Below are 20,648 nucleotides of genomic sequence, written 5' to 3' on the forward strand. Positions count from 1 at the left end.
GAGGGGCGACTGACGACACGGCTTACAGGGTTGGCTTCAGGAGGCTAAAATCCACAAAGGGGGTGGCTTTACATCAAGGAGTAGTTCAGGCAGGACTTCACGGAGGGTTCCAATAAGAAATGGTGCACCTAAGTTATTGTTCTTATTGGAACAAGGAGGTTAGCCTGGCCTCTGATTGATACATGGCTAGATCTACCTCGCAGCACCTTCTCTGTGAGTGACTGCAGTGTGACCTAGAGGAATGAGTCCCCTAGACAGGGGAGGAGGCAAATGAGTACAAAACAAATCTGGTCTATTTCTTGTTTTGATCCACTCCATCTATCTTTTACATCTTTGGCTGGCAGCAGACGGTGCAGAAGGACTGCAAGCCATCCACATCTCATGGCTGCTCGGCAGAAGATGGTACAGTACGACTGCTAGCCATCCTCATCTCTTGCCTGCCTGGCAGAAGATGGCACAGTACGATTGCTAGCCATCGTCATCTCTTGCCTGCCCGGCAGAAGATGGTACAATACGATTGCTAGCCATCGTCATCTCTTGCCTGCCCGGCAGAAGATGGTACAATACGACTGCTAGCAATCCGTATTGCCTGCCTGCTCACCATTAGATGGTTCAATACGACTGACTGCAGGACTAAAGAGAATGACCTGGTCAAGTCACCAAAAATTTAGTCCCTGCGCCCATGTCTGCCCAGGCGCTCCCAGCCGACGTGGCCAGGAGCACCTCGGACATGACGAGGACGGCTATCAGTCATACTGCACCGTCTGCTGCCAGAAGGCAATGGGTTGCTGCTACTGTGTAGCAATGCCGTACCGCGTCTGCCAGCACCCAGGAGACATACGGTGACGGTTACCTGAGCGGGTTCCATGCTTGCGGTGGTATGGCGTCCGCACAGTTAACTCAGGAAAAAAGGCGCGAAACGATTGTCTGCCCTTGCCTTCACGGAGGGAGGGAGGGAACGGGGGCCGGACAATATGTACCCAGAACCACCCGCGACAATGTTTTAGCCCAATCAGAGTGCTCCATTGGGCTGCTCTGGACAGCACTCTCAACTCAGATGCACGATTGTTTGCCGTTGCTCTGACGCAGGGAGGGGCGACTGAGGACACGGCTTACAGGGTTGACTTCACGGAGGGTTCCAATAAGAAATGGTGCACCTAAGTTATTGTTCTTATTGGAACAAGGAGGTTAGCCTGGCCTCTGATTGATACATGGCTACATCTACCTCGCTGCACCTTCTCTGTGAGTGACTGCAGTGTGACCTAGAGGAATGAGTCCCCTAGACAGGGGAGGAGGCAAATGAGTACAAAACAGATCTGGTCTATTTCTTGTTTTGATCCACTCCATCTATCTTTTACATCTTTGGCTGGCAGCAGACGGTGCAGAAGGACATATTGCCTGCCTGCTCACCATAAGACGGTTCAATAGGACTGACTGCCGGACTAAAGAGAATGACCTGGTCAAGTCACTAAAAATTTAGTCCCTGCGCCCATGTCTGCCCAGGCGCTCCTGATTGACCTCACACAGGCGACCGGGAGTACCTCGGACATGACGAGGACGGCTACCAGTCGTATTGTACCGTCTGCTGCCACAAGGCAATGGGTTGCTGCTACTGTGTAGCAATGCCGTGCCGCGTCTGCCAGCACCCAGGAGACATACAGTGACGGTTACCTGAGCGGGCTCCATGCTTGCGGTGGTATGGCGTCCGCACAGGTAACTCAGGAAAAAAGGCGCGAAACAATTGTCTGCCCTTGCTTTCACGGAGGGAGGGAGGGAAGGGGGGGACTGACGATATGTACCCAGAACCACCCGCGACAATGTTTCAGCCCCATCAGGCATTGGGATCTCAACCCAGAATTCCAATGGGCAGCGGAGACTGCGGGAACTGTGGGATAGCTACCCACAGTGCAACGCTCCGGAAGTCGACTCTAGCCTCGGTACTGTGGAAGCACTCCGCCGAGTTAATGCACTTAATGCACTTCTGTGGGGACACACACACTCGAATATATAAAACCGATTTCTAAAAAACCAACTTCTATAAATTCGACCTTATTCCGTAGTATAGACATACCCTTAGCATCTGTCCCATGTTGTGCAGTGCAAGTGGGAGGCAGTACAAGTTCAGATAAGGGCATAGTTTGTTAGTGGACTATCCAGGCTCAGATGCACCAGATTATCCCCTATAAGAACCCTCCACTATTATGTTTATGAGCTAGCAGGATTACATGGGTGGGTGTTAACAGAGACTGCTGAAGATCCCCTGATGCCATACACCAGGGAAAAGAGGAGTCCCCATCCAGAACTCCCAGTTCAGCTGCAAGTAGAACAAGAAATATTGCAGACAGCTGTAACCTACATGATCACAACTCATGTCACTGCTGAGTTTTGGAGGGCAAAGGGGTGCGTGTTGAGGACTGAGTAAGACAGGAATAAAAAAAAGTAGAAGGGGACCGGACATGCACAGGAATCTGGTGCAGCCACAGGTTCAAGAAACAATTTTTGGGGGACAATTTTTCCTTGACCAGTGTAACTAGCTGTGACCTTCACATCTTTGTTCTTATTATAGGAAAGGGGAATGCATCTGTCAAGGCTGATTCCCCACTTTGGCACTTCAAGTGCAGAAGATGGGGGCCTGCAAGGATTCTAAAAAAATTAATACTGGCCACTCCAGGCAGGTATTAAACTTGGAGGGGTAGATGCTGCCACCACCCAAGTGCAAAAAAATACCCCCCTTTTGAGAACCTAAGAAGGAGCACTTGGGAATTCCTTCCTGTGGGGTACCCTCAAGCCCTTTCACCCCCTTTCCTGGGAAGAGCTGAGAAAAAAAACAAAGGAAATCAGCTGTTGCCACCAGCTAATTAAACAACATATGCACAAACCTCTTAGGGACACAAAAATCCAATCCTGTTCTTAAAAAAGGTAAATTTTATTAAACCCAAAAAGAAAGGAAATATATTTGGAACTTAGGCTTTTTGCTAGATCTTCAAAGAAACAATTACAAAAATTAAGCATTAAGATAGCTCTCTTAAGGTTTCAGCTTAAAGGTTACAAGCAAAACAAAAGCTTGGGGTTAGCACAGAGGAGTCCATAAGCCAATAAGAAATAAAAGAAATAACCCTAATTGCATCTTTCTAGATATTTCCTAATTTACTTACATATCTGAGGCTTCAGATAAGTAGGTTCAAGGTATGAACTGATGATCTGTGATCATACCTGGCTTAAAGCTGTTTACAGCATTGCTGCTATGTGTCTCCGCTCTTCTCCTGGAGAACAACACCACACAGACAAAGGGAAGTTTTTTCCCAATTTTAAAAAATTCTAGCCCTCCCATTGGCTCTTTTGGTTAGGTGCCCACTCCTTTTCCTTTACCTGGGGGACTTTGTTAACCCTTTACAGGTAAAGCAAGCAGAGAACAGCCACCAAGAGGGACTTTATAGCTAACTAGCCGTCTGGGTGTTCATAAAAGGGAGCTCCACCCGCCCTTCATTCATCACAGCATCTATGTGTAAACAAAGTCATTCTTTTTAAACCATGGTGTCTGTGCTTTTTCAACTGCACCACATGGGCATTCCTCAGAAAGGGCTTTCAAGACCAGGATTTCACCCATGGATTTCTTGTATAAAAAAACAGGATGTGTCCAAGATGCTTTGTCTGCCCTTGTTCCATTAGCAAAACCAAACAAAACCTATCAGGTCATTTATGGTTTAGATTTTTGAGTAGTAGATTTAAAACTTTCTTCCTGTGGGCATGAACCATAACTGCCACAGTATAAAACAATAAGGTGTTCAGGAAATAATCTGATGTTTAGAAAATAGGCTTGCATAAAAAAAATCAGGATTAGTGGAACCCTGGAAAAAACAGAAGGGTCTACCCAGATATACATTTTAAATAATTTACTTGACTTCAGCTGTTCCAGCTTCACTGATGTCAGAAAACCAGCTGTTGCAATACTACTTTTTAGACAAAATCCTGTGTTTAGCAATGGTGTCAAGCAGCATCCTGAAAACAGCTCATGAACTGAAAATTATAATGTACCAAACTGCAAGAATTAGCATCTGTGTAGACTATCCTGCTTCACTTCTGGAATGCAGAAGAGGATTAGAACCAGTCAGAAAAGAATGGGGAAAAAACAGGCATCCACAGTGCAGTTCTTTACCTTGAATGGATCACTTGTTGGGATAGGCATGTGTTTTTTATTTTCCATTGGACAATTTTATTGCAGCAAAGAAATAAAAAATAACAAAGGAAATGGAAGTAATCACTGGGGGTTAAAAAGGAACTGCCTGATTAGGGCTCTCTGTACTTTTTCTTTATTGGCTGTCCAAAACATTATCTCTTGGCAAAAAGAAAAGGAGTACTTGTGGCACCTTAGAGACTAACCAATTTATTTGAGCATAAGCTTTCGTGAGCTACAGCTCACTTCATCGGATGCATACAGCAGCGGAGCGCCGCGGCTAGGAGCTGGCAGACCGTGCTGCTGACTGAGCTGTCATGAGGCTTTGAGTTCACAGCTCAACTCAAAGCCTCATGACAGCTCAGTCAGCAGCACGGTCTCCCAGCTCCGCCAGCTCCTAGCCACGGCGCTCCGCTGCCTGCTGCTGTGTGCATCCGATGAAGTGAGCTGTAGCTCACGAAAGCTTATGCTCAAATAAATTGGTTAGTCTCTAAGGTGCCACAAGTCCTCCTTTTATTTTTGCGAATACAGACTAACACAGCTGTTACTCTGAAACCTGAAATTCTCTCTTGCGTTGTTTCCAGGTTTCTGAGGAAACAGCTAATAGGTGTTATATACCTCTAGCTCCGCATATTTTCAGGCTTTTGGTTTAAAACTCAAGATTCTAGATTTCTCAGGTCCTCAGGACTGCTTCCAAAATCTCAGGATTATTGGAGTGGTAAATATCGTCGATGCAGTAGATACTATGCCTGCAGCAGCCACAACCATGACAATGGCATCCACTAGATTAGAGGAGAAACAGAGAGATTGGTCCTGCAAAGGCAGGCTGCTAAGAAGATAACTCTTAGGTCCCACTGTTGTCAGAAAACATGTGAAGTCTTGAGTAGACTATTTTCCTGATTTAAAATTATATAAAAAGTTACCACATCATTTTTTTTTCCTTAAAGTGAGAATTAATCCCAGTGTGGCAACTCAGGGAGCAACCAAGGGGAAACTTTCAGGCTTGCCAATTGATTGGAATCCCTCTCTGTGGGCATAGGTAGTGTCTATACCGAAGCTAGTATTTAAGCCTAAGGCATATCCAGAGAGCCTTCCAGCAGTGCATCAGGCAAGGCAACCAAGATCTGCCACCTGTGATTCACTCCTTCTCCCCTCCATTCCCAGGGTGAGGAGGTGCGTTAAGCCCAGTGCTTGGCTCTGGCAGGGTTTGGGTTTGTAAGGTACACACAGTGCTGTGTGTGTTAGAGCCAGGGTGGCCGCAGCCAGTGTTATGGGTCCAATTTAACGTTGTCAACTCTCTCGGATTGGCCAAGAGTCTACTGGAATCGGCCTCAATCCCCTGGTGACTATTAAAAGCAATCTGGGAGATTACAATCGGCCAAAAGTCGGGTCAGCAGTGCAGCAGGGCTAAGGCAGGCTCCCTACCTGCCCTGGCTCCATGCGGCTCCCAGGCGTGGCCAGCATGTCCAGCGCTTAGGCGCAGGGGGTCTCCAGACACTGCCCCAATGCCCTGCCCCGACTCCACTGCTCCCATTGGCCCGGAGGCACAGCCAATGGGAGCTGCCGGGGCAGCACCTGCAGGCAGGGAAAGCGCACAGAGCCACCTGGCCACCTCTGAGCCTAGGCGCTGGACCTGCCAGTCACTGCCGGGGGCCGCCCGAGGTAAACCCTGCCCAGCCGAAGCCCGCACCCCAACCCCCTGCCCTGAGCCCCCTCCCGCACCCCGAACCCCTTCCCCGGCCGCGCTCCAGGCCGGGGAAAGGAGGGCGAGAGGCGGCCCAACGGTGGCGAACTGTGGGCTCCCGCCCGATCTTCTTCAACGCCCCCGCAGGCAGAAACTCACACCACGGCCAGTAGCCCCTAGGTTTCCGTACAACATGGCGATACCCATGCCCCGGTCGACTGCAATCAGGAAGCTTGACCTAGTAAACAGGAATACTACTTCCGGGCTTGCTCCGTCACTATTTGAACTTTGACCCGCGCCCTTCCCCTTCCTCTTCCGGTCCCGGCGAGACCAGGTATGGTGGCTTCCATGGCTTGGCCTATGTATGGGAGGTGGTTCGATCCGCTTCCATCCGCGGATTGGCGGGCTCGGGCGGCCTGGGGCTGAGTTCCGGGCGGGTACTGGAGTGTGGGGAGCCGCGGGAGGGCGGTATTAGGGAGCGGGGATTGGGTCAAGGCCCGGATGGAGCCTCGGGACCGGAGTGTCCCGGGCGGGGCCGCGGTTGGGCTCGCGCCTGCTGGTTGCAGCGCATGCCCCGCACTCCCTTCTGCGGCCTTGCGAGCCGCTGGGGCCATCGACAGGCCGCGGGGTTACGGGGATGGTTCGGAGCCGGGCCGGGCCGGGCCAGACCCGCTGGTGGGGGCGCCTCTCCTGCTTCTCGCGCGGCGGGGGCGCCAGGTAGGGAGATGGGGGAGCCCTGCTGCCTTCTAGTGACTCGTGCAGCTTGTGTCAGAACGACCGGGAGAGCGAACACGGGGCTTCTGGGATGGGCCTGGCGCAGTGGTGGTGACAGGACTGTCGTTCAGTGGGCAGGAGACGGGGAGCAGACAGTTCTGCGTGCTATGAAAGGTATAGGGGTTTTCAAGCGCTCAGTATGTAGGCGCTAGCTACACTGTGATTCCACAACATCTTAACATCTCAGAATAATTTGTTTGTAGATGCGGATACTTCCCCTCCTTTATAACGTGCTTTGAGATTTAGAGGAGAAAAATGCCAAGACTCAGAACTTATTATTCTTGTGTTTGTGGGATTAGTATTACATCTTTACTATTTTCAGGTGTGAAACCTGAAGCATTCTACTGCCCATGTCAAACTTCAGTGTATTGCTGTTGCCAGGGCCATTAAAAGTAATATGATTCACTGATGATGTCATCTACTTCTTGTTGTCCAAATTCCCCCCCTCCCCCCCCCAAACAAAAGTTTAAACGTAGTGGCAAAAGATCATTGTGAGTCTAATGCTCTTTCTCTCATTCCTTTATTTAGATATAAAAAATGGTTCAGCGTCTGACATACCGTCGTAGGTTGTCCTACAACACAGCCTCTAACAAGACCAGGCTGTAAGTAAGATCAGAGTTTCTGAGGGTTTTATCTGTTTGAATGTAGTTATTTACACTAATTGCATGTTTCTCTGATGCACACAGGTCCCGGACACCAGGTAACAGGATTGTTTACCTTTACACTAAGAAAGTTGGCAAGGCACCAAAGTCTGCATGTGGTGTGTGTCCAGGAAGACTTCGTGGTGTAAGTATTGCACTCATATAACTGGTTTCAGAGTAGCAACTGTGTTAGTCTGTATCCGCAAAAAGAAAAGGAGTTCTTTTGGCGCCTTAGAGACTAACAAATTTATTTGAGCATAAGCTTTTGTGAGCTCACAAAAGCTTATGCTCAAATAAATTTGTTAGTCTCTAAGGTGCCAAAAGTACTCCTTTTCTTTTTACTCATTTAACTGGTCATTTTCGGTACCATGATCAAATACTTCAACTCCCACTGTTGCTGACTTGCTGTGTGATTTTTCTTTTCTCTTTTCTTTTTTCAGTTAAGAATCTTGCCTAGTGCTTTCCAGTCTTTAATTGGAGATATGTGTTTGTTGTGAGGATTAGTTGTTAAAACTCTGAAAACGTAAAGCATTTATTGGATAGTGATGCTATTTTTTTTCCTTAATTTTTGTGCTTATAATCCACAGCATCTGAGCCCCTTTAGCTTAGGGGATAAGTAGCAAATGCCCATGCGATAAAAATTGGGCATGGGTAGACTTAGCAGAATTCACCTTTTTTTGGTGAATAGATGGATGATATTTATTTTAAGTGATTTTTTTAATGGATTTAAATTTTCAGTTGCACTAAATTCTGGGGGTGTCAGAGCATTATTTAATGACACCCCTAAGTTCTTAAACAGGATTTTTCTTACTTTTTTTGTAAATTTCAGTTATCAATGGAAATATTTTTTTCATTGGTTCGGATGGGGGGATGAAATTGCAGTTTACTGACATTTAGCCATAAAAGTCTAATCCTTGCTAGTCTAGACATAGATAATTATCAAAGGGATACTGTAGTACGAAACTGTAGTAGTTCTATGTGCAGATTGTACAATCAAAAGTGAGTTATAGTAACGGCTGTATTTTTTAAAAAAGGTATCATGTAGCAAAGGTATCATTTTATTTTTTACAGAAAGAAGGAAATTGATTTAATCTTTACTAGGATTGCTTCCAGTATATCACTAACTACCCTGCCTGCTGAAACACTTAAAAGGGTTTGCAGGTTCAGTGTGAAAAGTGACAATGTCTATTCTAAAACTCATATTGTCATCCTCTCTGACTCTACCATTTCCAAGTAATACCACTACCAACCTAGCTTGAACTGGCTGCTGTGTCCATTGTATTTGATAAAAGACTGATATATTTGTAAAGAGACTATTTGGGGCTTTATTTTAATTTTTTTGTAAAAGAGGTTCTTATTTGTTTGTAGTACATGGACTGCTTGCTGGTGATTGCCAGAGAGCTTGTTCGACCACATGATACATCGTCTTGTTTCTAGCACTAAATGTCTTTAAAAGATAGCTAGTACATAATATCCAAATGTCACTTTTCAGTAAAAGCAATTGCAGTAATATCTATTATGATGTAGTCTACAGTGTGATTAAGTTTGGTGTAGAATATGTACAATGACTTGAAGAGACACTGTAACACAAATTTCCTTAGTTATGTTACTAACAAGCCATGTTGGGTTATTTAAAAACTGATAGTCTTAGAATTTCTTTTTATAGTCTAGTTCTCAGCTTCACTTCCAGGTTGTCATGCAGTATTTTGGCCGAAGCAATCTACTGCCATTTAACTGCCAGTTTCCCACAATGCCGGTTGGGGGAGATCCTGGACCAATAAATTATCAATGTAGGGACTTTTTAGTAAGATATTTGTAGTAAAGAGATATTGCAAACAGCTGTATCTTGTAAAAGCATATCTTGCACATTCAGCAGCAGTTCTCTTTTTTTTTTCCCAAGAGAAACTGCTCAACATCCTTATGCTTAGTCTGAAGTGACACGCTTAAATGGTCTGCTTGATTTTTTTTTTAAATATGGCTAGTATATCCAGAAAGTATGCATGATTATGAATTACTCTGTATGACATTTCAATTTTTGCTTCACGTAGGTTCGTGCTGTGCGCCCTAAAGTCCTTATGAGGTTGTCAAAAACAAAGAAGCATGTTAGCAGAGCCTATGGCGGTTCCATGTGTGCTAAATGTGTCCGTGACAGGTAAATTTTTAAAAAGCTAAGCAACTTTATCATAAATATTGGTCAAAATGGGGGAGGGGGGAAGAATTACTGTTCATATATTAGCAATAACACATTTTTCTTCTTATAGGCCAAATTTTTCAGACCTGGGTGCTTAACATTCTTTTTAACAGAATATTTCTCTTGACTGACTTGGAATGGATAAACATGGGACTATGAAACTCAGCAGTGATGTAATAATCTAGATGCATTTATATGTTCAAAACCTTGTCCCCTGGATTCCAGCTGGTTCCTGTTTTACTATCTTTTTTTATATAAAGGTTTTAGAGTCTTCATTGTAATTTACCATCAAACATCATGACCTTTCTGTATAAACCTGAACTTTGAGTTACGTTCTGAATACTGATTGATACAGGAGAGAAGTGTAGTTATTTAAGGAAAGCATTAATGCCAAAGCTGACACTAGTTAATCTTCTACAGTTTACTGTCTGTCTTAGGGCTAAATTGGCACTGCTGCGATCAATGCAGCAGAGTCGATTTAGTGAGTCTGGTTAAGACATGCTAAATTGATGGGAGAGCGCTCTCCCATCCACTTCTGTAATCCACCTGAAGGAGAGGCAGAAGCTATGTAACTTACATGGACTTAACGCCTTAGTGAAGACAAGCCCTTACTCTGCATACATAGCACATATTCTTACAACTCGGGTATTTTAAATAGTTCTGCCTGTCTTGTGTGAACAGTGACTAAGAATAGATATAAGTTAAAGTGTTAACTTTTTCATGCTGTTCACTGAACCCAAGTCCTGACAATTATTGTCCCTGTTACCTGCATGCTGAGCATCTCAGCGTTGATGTAATGGCTTTGCTATATGGATAAATTTTACACTGCACACTAAACTAAGGCCATCTTAATTAATTTTATAGCAAAGTGCCAATGTGTATTAGCCATGTCATAGCCAGAGATAACAAAAAGGTCCCTGGTGCAATGAGCTTCGTCTATGCGCGTATTAGACCAATTTGAGTCCAGATCTCCAAAGTTAAAAGGTTAATATACTATTCCCTGCCTGATCTGTACTATAACCATTGCTAGCAATTTTTCTACCTTTAAGTACTTTAAAAACCGAATTGCACAGATATGTGGAAGACATCAGGTGTGTGACTGCCATAACGCGTAGTTCAAAATTTTCCATGCTAAATGCGCCACCGCCCCCCCCCCCCCCCCAGCTTGTTGAGGATGCTAGCCCGTACACTTGTGTTTAATTCATCTATATAAAAGTTTTATTTTGTGACTAAGACAGCCTACTACAGGTGTGAATGATGTGAAAAGCAGCTTTATCACATGAAACGTGTATCATTAAGAATAAAGATAGTTCTGCACAGTTCAAAAAGGTGTTTTTTGTACTAAGTGTGAAGCACTAATATTCACGACAGCTTGAAGGTAAATTGGGTGTTTGGATACAACTCCAGGAGGGGAAGGAAGTTTCTAACTGTGAGACGCTTGAGCACTACTGTGTAATATACTACAGAAAAGGCAATCTAGGGTTCAGTTAAACTATTGATTAACTAGGAAGGTGACAATTCCAGGGTTCTTTTGCTATTGGGTTACAAAATGATTCTCTGTATCACGCAAATAAATCTGCATATGGCACTAGAGGGAGTTGGTGCTGCTAGTGGAGGGAGAAAAGATCCTGACTATCATGCAGGAGGGGAGCAGGGGTTCTGGGCAACAGGAAGGAGCCACAGACTGGGCGTCAGTGTAACAAATGTCTGCTGCCATGTGGCAAGGCACACTTCTAGTATTCTTTATTTTTGGGGTGGGTCTTATATGTGTATAATTAAGGATGGGAGGAGTATTTGTAGAGACATGGATTTGAGAATCAGATTAATCCCATCACTAGTATTTGAATTTGCTTAGGCTAACAGCAGCTTTTTTTAATGAGATTATTAAACTACTCTTCCATGTCACTTAACCACCTTTGTATTAAATGGTAACTAGAAATGTTCATATGGTATATTTGTGTTTGGGTATGGCAAACCATCAAGCAAGCTGTCTGGTGAGTTAAGTGTTCAGTCTTTTTAGGCTTGAGATCCTCTACATAATGACCATGTCTAACCTACAAAAATAACCATGTTTAAACATGACTATGGCCTCTGTGTGCATGAAGGGTGCGGGGGGGAAGAGAGAACTGTTTTAATCCTGAAATACCTAGGCCTTTGCAGTTTTCTGAGTGTTTTTTCTGCCCACTTTGCCAAGAAAATACTATGTGAGGCCAAAAGCATCTTTAAATTCAGATGGTATGCATGTCTTATTTCAGTAGTGCTGGCAGTGGTGAAGAGTGCAAGTAGAAAAGTTAAAAATTGGGTTTTAGGTATCATTTTGTGCTTAATAGCTGGGCTTGGAGAAATGTGTGTAATATCAAAGCACAGTTTATATATAAAAGAGCTAATGAAGGCTTTTTCTCTTCCCTAGAATCAAACGAGCTTTCCTTATTGAGGAGCAGAAGATCGTAGTGAAAGTGTTGAAGGCACAAGCACAGAGTCAGAAATCTAAGTGAATCTCTTTGTATTGTCTGCCTAATAAATAAAAATTCAACTTTTCTTGTGTCCTCTACCATTCTACACATCTTTGCCATAAGTATGGTCGAAGCTAGAAAGCATCTTCATCAGAAGATTTGCTAAATGCAAAAATAACCTTTTAGTTCAGTGTTCTAGTGCAGTCTTCACTCACAAGTCAAGATGTTCTTCTTTGTTGTAGTTTTCACAGCCACTGTAACTACTCTGTGAAGAGCTTTAAAGTCACTGCACAGACTCGTTATGCAACTTTTTAATGATCACTCAAATCTCTCTGTGCATATGCGAAGAAAGAGCTTTCATTTTGCCCCCACTCAGCCTCCCCTTCATGGCCCTGGCCTGCCACAGTACAAAAGGGTTAGTGAGCTTCAGAACTCCTCTGCAACCTGAATGTAGTTGAGATGGGACGGAGTGTTGCTGAACAGGGATCTCCCACTAGGCCAGCCGGTGGGGAGAAGAGTTTTGTAGCACTGGTGGAGGAGCTGCTTAAGTGGCTGGGGTATGTCCTCAAATGTAACTTGTTAGGCATCTCCTCACTCAGTAAGTTGGAACGTGTCATTGATCCTCCACTCGGAATAAAATGTTGTGATTTTACTGCTACTGTTAAATTCAGGACTAACATTTCCCAAAGGGTGGTGTCTGGAGAGATGACTGGTTGCAGGATGCTGGCTCTGTCTGTTTTGTAATTGATTCTACAGGCAGCCCAGAGATAAAGAAAAAAGGTGAAGCCTCACTCTGTACTGGCTGCTACAGAGGGAAATCAAGATTTACTCTGAACCAGTAAGATGGGAGCTGTTGACCAGCTGACTGGGTAATATGTCCAAGGAAGCACGCAAGTGGCAGGGAAGCAGCAGCAGGTCCAACCGTGTTCAGATATCACACAGTGCAATATAAAAATCTACCTAAGAGCAGGCAACAGAAGTATGAGGGAGATTAAGGACATGTGTGCACTCTGAGCGCTATAGCAGCACACAATGGTGTGTAGCTATGCCATGAAACACATTGTGTAGATGTGCACTACAGTGATGAAAGTTTTTTCTAATGCTGTAGTAACTCCACCTCCCTAAGTGACAGTAGCTAGGTTGCTGGAAGCAGTCTTCCATCAACGCAGGTTCATCTAGCTTGGGGGTTAGGTCAGCATACCTGTGGTGCTCAAGAGTGTGAGGTTTTCATACCCAAGTGCTGTAGCTACGTATACTTAGGTTTTAAGTGTAGACCAGGCCTGATTTTTAAAGGTTTTTAAGTATTGCTCTGCTCAGTGTTGCAAGGCCCAAGTAACATGTCCAAGTCTCATTTTCAAAAGCGACTTGGGGTACATGTATGTTGCAAAAAACACTAAACAAAACGGCAGCAAGTCTCAGAGCCCAGCTCTACTGACTCAGGCTCATACTGCAAGGCTAAAAGTAGCAACCTAGATGTTCCTCCTTGGGCTTGAGACAGGGTTCTGAAACCCAGTGAGGGAGAAAAGTCTTAGAGCCCAGGCTCCAGCCCAAGCAAGAATGTCTATACTGCTATTTTTAGCCCTATAGTGTAGGCCTGTGTCAGTTGGCCTGGGGTTCTGAGAGTCATTGCTACAAGATTTTTTTCAGTATAGATGTACACTGAGGTGCCTGTCATTGGAACGTAGGACTTAGCCATTTAAATCACTTGCACTGTTCCAGTGACACCCAGGGGACTAAGTCCTTTTTTAAAATGGGACTTGGCCACGTAATACTTACTTAGGCCTTGCAACACTGAGTAGAGCAATGCCTGAATACCTTTAAAAATCTAGACTTAAGTAACTAGTCTCCAGAGGTATGCAATATTCTGTTTGGACAAGTAAAATATACTAAATCTGCTAATACTGATTTTTACAGTGAGACTTGTAGTTGCCATAATGTAACAAAGTAGGAACGGTGGAGAAATGGGTTCCACATTATGAAAACAAACTAGAGAAACTCCTGCTCGTGGTCACAAGCCGATGCATAACCATCAGCTAGGAAGAGATGTCTCACTAGCTGCAGTTTATCTAGTAGTAAAGTATACAACTTTTCTCTTAAAGGTGATCTCTAAAGGGAAAAATGGGCTTGTGCATTTTTGCTTTTTTTCTGTTAAAATATCCTTAAATAATACCTAGCTTTTACACAGTGCTGTTCAGCAGTAGATCACAAAGGAGGTGAGCATTATTATTCCAATTTTCTAGTGTTTTTTTTCCCCTTCTAGCTTTTACCTTAGTAATTCTAGTTCTGTCTATGCTAGAAGACTATGATTTACCAAAAAAAAAAGTCAAAAGGGCAAAAGCCCAATTTTATTCTGCTGCAAGCTGCCTTTAACATCTCTTCCCTAAGAGCAAAGAACCCTTAATTCGGCCTATACTGTAACCAGCCAATATTCAAATATGGAAGGGGAAGAATAATTTGATATTAAAAAACTGACCAATGGTGGTAGTCTTCTGTTTTGAAGAGGTCCTCAGTATCATTCATTGCTCATTTTTCTCCCAATATTATGGACCTCAGCCATGGTCACTTTTCATGGAGAAACAAAGGTAGGTCTCCATTTAAAACTCCTGAATAGTTTGGTGGGGTATTAACAGAAGAGGTGAAACAGTCTCTGTCCCCCAAGAGAACTGCCCTTCCGGTCTGCCAAGGCAATGAAGACAGTTTTGTTAACGTTCTCAAATGGAATGAACATACAGCTATTTAGACTGTAAGCTCTTCAGGGCAGGATGCTTTATTATATGTTAGTACCTAGCAATGATTGAGAACCAAAGACCATTCAAAACCTAGGGAGGTGGTGGAATCTCCTTCCTTAGAGGTTTTTAAGGTCAGGCGTGACGAAGCCCTGGCTGGGATGATTTAGTTAAGGACTGGTACTGCTCTGAGCAGCAGGTTGGACTAGATGACCTCCAGAGGTCCCTTCCAACCCTGATATTCTATGATTCAGAGCAATAGCTCTACCATTGCCAATCCAGCTTGGAATGTGTTTTTAAAGGCTATAAACTAGTAGAAAGATCTTGCCCTGGGATTGTAACATTCACTAAATTGTCTGAGCTGCAGTGTCTTAATATAAAGTTCAGTTTTCAAAGTTGAAGTTTATATTCACTGTCTTAATGTAATACAACTGTATGCGCTCTGCAATATGCTGAAAAGTATGGATTTCAGACAGGAAAGGGAAATGAAGACAGGTGTTTAATCTTCCCCATAAGTGGTTTTTCAATTAAATATGATTCAACATGCATGATTTACATTAATGTCTGTTAGATTAGATTTCCTTTAGGGCTCTTGGGGGTGGGGGAAGAATGGTGGGAAAGGAGTTGATATTCGCTGTGAGCTTCCATTTTGGTTTGTATAACATCTCCAATTTAATCATTGCTAAATAATGAACAGGCAGAAAGCAGTGGAATTAGGCAATTTGCTCTGAACTGGGGTGTGTGAGGGTGCGGAGGAATTGCAAGGAAAGAAAAGAAACCAATTATAAAAATGAAATTTGAGTGAAGAACAAGGGCAACTAAAATCTTAGTTTCCATGTATGATAGCTTGGCTAGCAGCAAAAATAAAAATGCAGTCATTAGACAAAGTATCAGGGAAATGATAATAAGGCTGTTAGATCTGTGTGTGCGTGGGTTTTTTGTTTTTTGTTTTTTTTTACATTGATGACAGACTCTCAGCAGACAGCTGCAATTTAGATATCAAGGCAGTTTTTACAGGTGGGATGTGCCTCTTAACTAGCAATGTCTTCAAGGTAGTCACTAGATTAAATTATTTAGAGGCAAGGTATGTTTTCTTGTAGAGCAAGCCTGCTAAACACTGACAAATAACCAAAAATTTTCATGGTTGACAGTGGGGCTTAGGTTTCATGTACAAGTTTTATTGCTTCACCTATGGAGTCAAATTATGCCTATTGAATGGTAGCAATATTCCTATTTAGAGGACTCTTTACAGATGTATAAGACGACATGATCCTTACCATTATGCTGCTGTCAATTAGAGTTTTGACACTAACTTCAGTATGAGTTGGAGCAGGTTGTAATTTACATAAAATTGAATACTGACATCAGTGGCGGGTTGGGCAGGTAATGCTGCTTTGGGGAGAGATGTGGAATACTCATGGTGATGGTAGAAAATTGATTTTTGTATGTGTGGAATTCCTGCTTAATGGACCTACAATCTGGACTTTAAGGGATTTGTCGCTGCATCAGTTTCCCTTGAAAAACACGGGGTCGTCTTCAATGTAATGGGGTTGCAAATACATCTCAATGAAGTAGAGATTATTTTTTTCTCTTCATGCTGATGATTAAAGGATAGTGATAATACTGGAAATGAATCAAAATCAGAATTAGTTTCAATTGCAGTATTGAAAATTGTATCCTTTATTTCACCTTAAATATTACCTGCTCTTCTTTTCCCACAATTTAAAAGTTAAGATCACCTGCACGTGCCAAACTGCATTTGATTAATTGTCAGCAGAAGCATGTCAGCATGCTATAAATATTCAGATGGGCTTAATGCACTAGATATTTCCCTCCATCCAAATTTGAGAAATCTTTTTGATGAAATGTATATTTTTCTGGCACCGCTGACAGTGCCATCATCCTTCCTCTCAAACAGGGCAGTAACCTGGAAGTTATTTTTGACTACTTCCTCCCTTTTGGTCCACGGATCCAGCCTACCTCCAAATCCGCTGATGTTTCCTCCATAACAGTTCCAAGCCAGGACACCTTTTTCTCTCCGGATAGCTAAAACACTTGTCCAGGCCCTTATCATCTCACATTCTGTCTACTACAATCACCTCCTCTCTGGCCCACCTTGCTCCCATCTAGTCCTTATGAAACATAGTTATTAAGATCATCTTCCTTGCCTGTTGCCCCAGTCATCTCACCTCACTCTTTGAATTGTCCATTGGCTCTCCTTTCACAGTCTCAAATTCAAGCTGTTTAATCACAAGGTCCTTCACAGCGCCCGCTGGGGCTTGGGGCTTCAGCCCTGCGGGAGGTGCCGGGGCTCTGGGAAATAATCTTTGAGAATTTAAGCCCTGATGGTAACACATACTCTTGACTGAGGCTCCATTATACTGGGAGCTGTACAGAGAAAAGAGAGGGTAATAACTTTTGATCTCATCTGACCTGGGCCAGATTTGAATGAATGACCTAAAGGTGAAAGGCTTTAGAACTAACCTCCAGTCCTCTGAAGAATCCTGTTTCCCCACAGTTCCCAAAAATGTCTTTCAGTATATTGCTATCCTCCTCTGATACTCAAGTGAGTCCTCATTCCTTCATTGGCCTAAGTAGTCTTTTACTGTGATAGCTGCCAGTATTTTCCTTTTCTTAAGATCTGCATCTTATTTTTCTGAGCAAATGCTACAACAATCTCTCCTGGGCACATTCAGAGTATGATATGCGTTTTTCCATCTGTTAAGATTAAATTACTGTGGACACAATTGCTTTAAAAGAGTACTCCTACCACGCTGTGGCCACCTCAGTCAACTACAGTTTAAAATATATCAATTTACAATAATATTATATCAAAGTAGTCAGTGATGAAACAAAACAAAGACTTTCAACTAAGCAGATCAGGACTAGTTTCATCTCAGTTATGTTCTATTATTTAAATCTATTCAGAGACAGCACAAAATTCAGCTTATTAGGACTGGAATTTCCATTGTATGGGGTTTACTGCTCTGGATGTGTACCTGTCCTTACCTGATACGAGAAACTGCTGGGCACAAGTCTCCAGCTCTGTGCTCTCTTCCCAGCCCCACTGAACAGTGCACACATTTGTGTACTCTCTGTAACATAGTACGGTGTCAAACATGGGGAAGAGAGAGACCACAGCAGTAAGGAACGGGGAGAAAAACAAAGGAAAGCTATGTGGGGAGAATTGCAGAGAAGAATGAAAACTGAGAAAAAAGCAAGAAATAATTGAAGTTGAGTAGGGAGGAGAGGGATGAATAAAGCTGTAAGGTAAAGGGCAGTAAGAAAGAAAAAACAGAAGGGTGCGGGGGGAACACCATAAGAAGGAAAAATGAGAGGACAGAAAAAAAAGGACAGGAGAAAGAAAACAAATGTGACCTCAGGTATGCTAGAAGGACCAGGCACAGTTCCACTGATCCAACCATAAAATGTTGGGAAGCACAATTTTAATGTAAATGTGAGATCTCATGATCTAGCTGAATGTGATGGTTCACTGATTTCTTTCTAAACTCCACAGTCGGGAGCAACTTTTTCTAGAATATCTTTATTTAATAGTTTTACATATGGCTTTGATCTGCACTGTTTGCAACACACAAAAGTAGCTTGAATTATTTATTTATAAATTTGTGACTGTGTGTGATGGTTCTTGGGGTACCCAGGAGCCTAATCACCTTGTTACCTCCCGCCTTCAGCTGAGCGAATCTTGCCTATGCCTGGCTGGGTATCAATTCCCTAATAGCACGAGCTTTCAGCTACTCAAGCACTCTCCTCTGGGCTATGCCAGACTTGTCTTCGCTGGAGATTAACAATAGATGCATCCCAGTTCCCAAGTTCCTTTGCATCATTCCCCTGTGATATCCTGACACCGGCTATTCACAGAAATCCCAGATCTTCTGCCAATGTAAAATCACATAGCACTTATGATCACTTATAATAAAACAAATGTAGGTTTCTTTAAGAAAGAATAGAGATTCTACTAGAAACAAGAGGGAGTGCTGTAAACAACCAGATGCAATACAAAACAAAATATGCTCCTATAAAATGTCACAGATGCCCAGAGACATGGCAAATGCAAATCAAATTAAGTCTGTAGTCAATTACAACCTATAGCAGGGGTGGGCAAACTTTTTGGCCAGAGGGCCACATCTGGGTATAGAACTTGTATGGTGGGCCATGAATGCTCATGAAATTGCGGTTGGGTTGTAGGTGGGGGTGAAGACTCTGATTGGCAGTGCGGGCTCCGGGGTGGGGCCAAAAATGAGGAGTTCAGGGTCTGGGAGGGGGCTCCAGGCCCCTAAAATTACTTGTATTCAAGCGAGTTCATCGGCAATCAGTCAGAACTATGTAATACAAACATTCAAATTAACATCAAGTTGACTGAGCCCCTGTTAAAAAGAAATGCTGCATCTAAAATTCTTTATATTTACCTTCTTATCTTTAAGGCTTTAGGGTTCACATGGGGAGGGGTGACACACACATCCCTACCCCTCCCACACACACTCCCTATACACCTCTCTCACACAGGGGAGGTGACCGACTTACCTGACCCTCCCTGCCTGGCGCTCTCCACCCACCATGCTGGACTGGGCCCCCGGGACAAACCCATCCCTCCTGGTACTTGGCACCACATCTTCTCGAGGCAATACATGGGGGGCATTCAGGGTCACATGCCCATTTCTGTGAGGATACACAACAGAATATGGTCAGTAGCAGCCTTTCAGCACTGTGCGAGAAGGAAGGGATGGGAGCTGCTTCCAACCGCGGAGGAGGAGGGGGGGAAAGGGATGGCCTGGCCCATGACTTTGCAGAGCTCAGGCCAGCAGCAGGACCCACCAGTAGGGCTGTCCTTAGGATTTTTGGAGTCCTACACAGTATTATTAAACTGGTGCTCGCGGACACCCAGAAGAACCCCTCCGCACTGCTGACACACCGAGCTTTGTATGCAGCAGACGCTGCAGCAGCCTGGGGCAATGGAGGGAAAGGGGAAGCAGAAAAGGATACCAAGCCGCCTGGTGGCGGAGAGTCAGAGTTCCCCGCAGAGACCCCCGTACCCTTTCCCTCACGCAGAATGCGCCACACTGGCGCATCCGGCTCTGTGAATGTGGCCCCTGCCTAAGGAGACTGCCACACGTGCCGGGTGTGTGGGAGCCGACCTGTTCTTACCTGCTGTCCCAGCAGTACACCAAATTTTTGGGTGCCCTATGCAGCCACATATGCTGCGTATGCCTAAGGTTGGCCCTGCCCGCCAGTACAGATGGGGGGGGGGGGGTGGTAGAAGACAGAAAATATGGGACAATTTGCCCATTTTTAAGAAAAAGTCAGGACACCTGCAGGAGGGCTTAAATACGGGACTGTCCCTTTAAAAACGGGATGTCTGGTCACAGTACCTAAAAAAAGCATGCTTCACCAAAACTTCTTAGAGTGCCACACCAGCTTGGCAGTTGGCATCCAGCTTTTCTGTGGTCTAGCGATAAGAAGGACCCACACAGATTTTGCACCTTGGGAAGTTCACACGCTCTTCGACAGAGGCGACGCACCTGGGCGTGCAATGGCTACGCTCGGGAGAGGACGGGCGGGTAGAAGGGAGATCGTGCTGCCCTGTCACCGACGCAAGACTAGCTGCGGGTTCCACTTTTTGCTGGACTGGCCGATCCGAGGCCGAACCCAGAGGCACTGCCCTGCGCTCTGTTGCTGGGGGAAGGCACACGCTGGACAGACTTAACGCACCGCCCCCCACGTGCTTCCCGGCCGGTGCCGCAACGGTAACGGGCGATTACGAGCTATAGTCCGGCGACGGCGCCCCCCCGGCCAGGTTCCGCATTGTGGGCGGGGCCTCCTGCTCTGTGGGCGGGGCTTCGGGTGGGCCAGTCCCGCCCGAGACTCTCTCCGTTGCCGTGTCTAGACCACGTCAGGTGCTGCTAGGATCTGGCAGGTGTGTAGTACTGATATTCCCCAGACACGTATAGGCTTGAAACTCCAGAGTTTGGCGGTGTTTTAACGAAGTG

General features: G+C 44.5%; 1 protein-coding gene and 1 long non-coding RNA gene across 2 annotated transcripts in view; one reads left to right on the forward strand and one right to left on the reverse strand.

Annotated features, from left to right (window-relative positions):
* Positions 1–20,480, reverse strand: part of LOC141986334 (uncharacterized) — a 45,594-nt gene extending 25,114 nt beyond the window's left edge. The window contains exons 1-2 of the long non-coding RNA XR_012639252.1: positions 20,031–20,480; positions 19,186–19,320 (exon numbers count right to left, since the gene is read on the reverse strand). This is a non-coding gene — a long non-coding RNA (uncharacterized LOC141986334). The remainder of the gene's footprint in view (positions 1–19,185; positions 19,321–20,030) is intronic.
* On the forward strand, positions 6,134–12,002 carry RPL34 (ribosomal protein L34). The gene is made up of 5 exons (XM_074950730.1): positions 6,134–6,192; positions 7,161–7,234; positions 7,319–7,418; positions 9,322–9,425; positions 11,875–12,002. Exons 2-5 carry the CDS (start codon positions 7,170–7,172, stop codon positions 11,957–11,959), a joined length of 354 nt encoding a protein of 117 aa, XP_074806831.1. The 5' UTR covers positions 6,134–6,192; positions 7,161–7,169; the 3' UTR covers positions 11,960–12,002.
* Positions 20,481–20,648: the final 168 nt, after the last annotated feature.

This window comes from Natator depressus, chromosome 4 (assembly GCF_965152275.1).
Source record: "Natator depressus isolate rNatDep1 chromosome 4, rNatDep2.hap1, whole genome shotgun sequence".
NCBI classification, from domain to species: Eukaryota; Metazoa; Chordata; order Testudines; family Cheloniidae; genus Natator; species Natator depressus.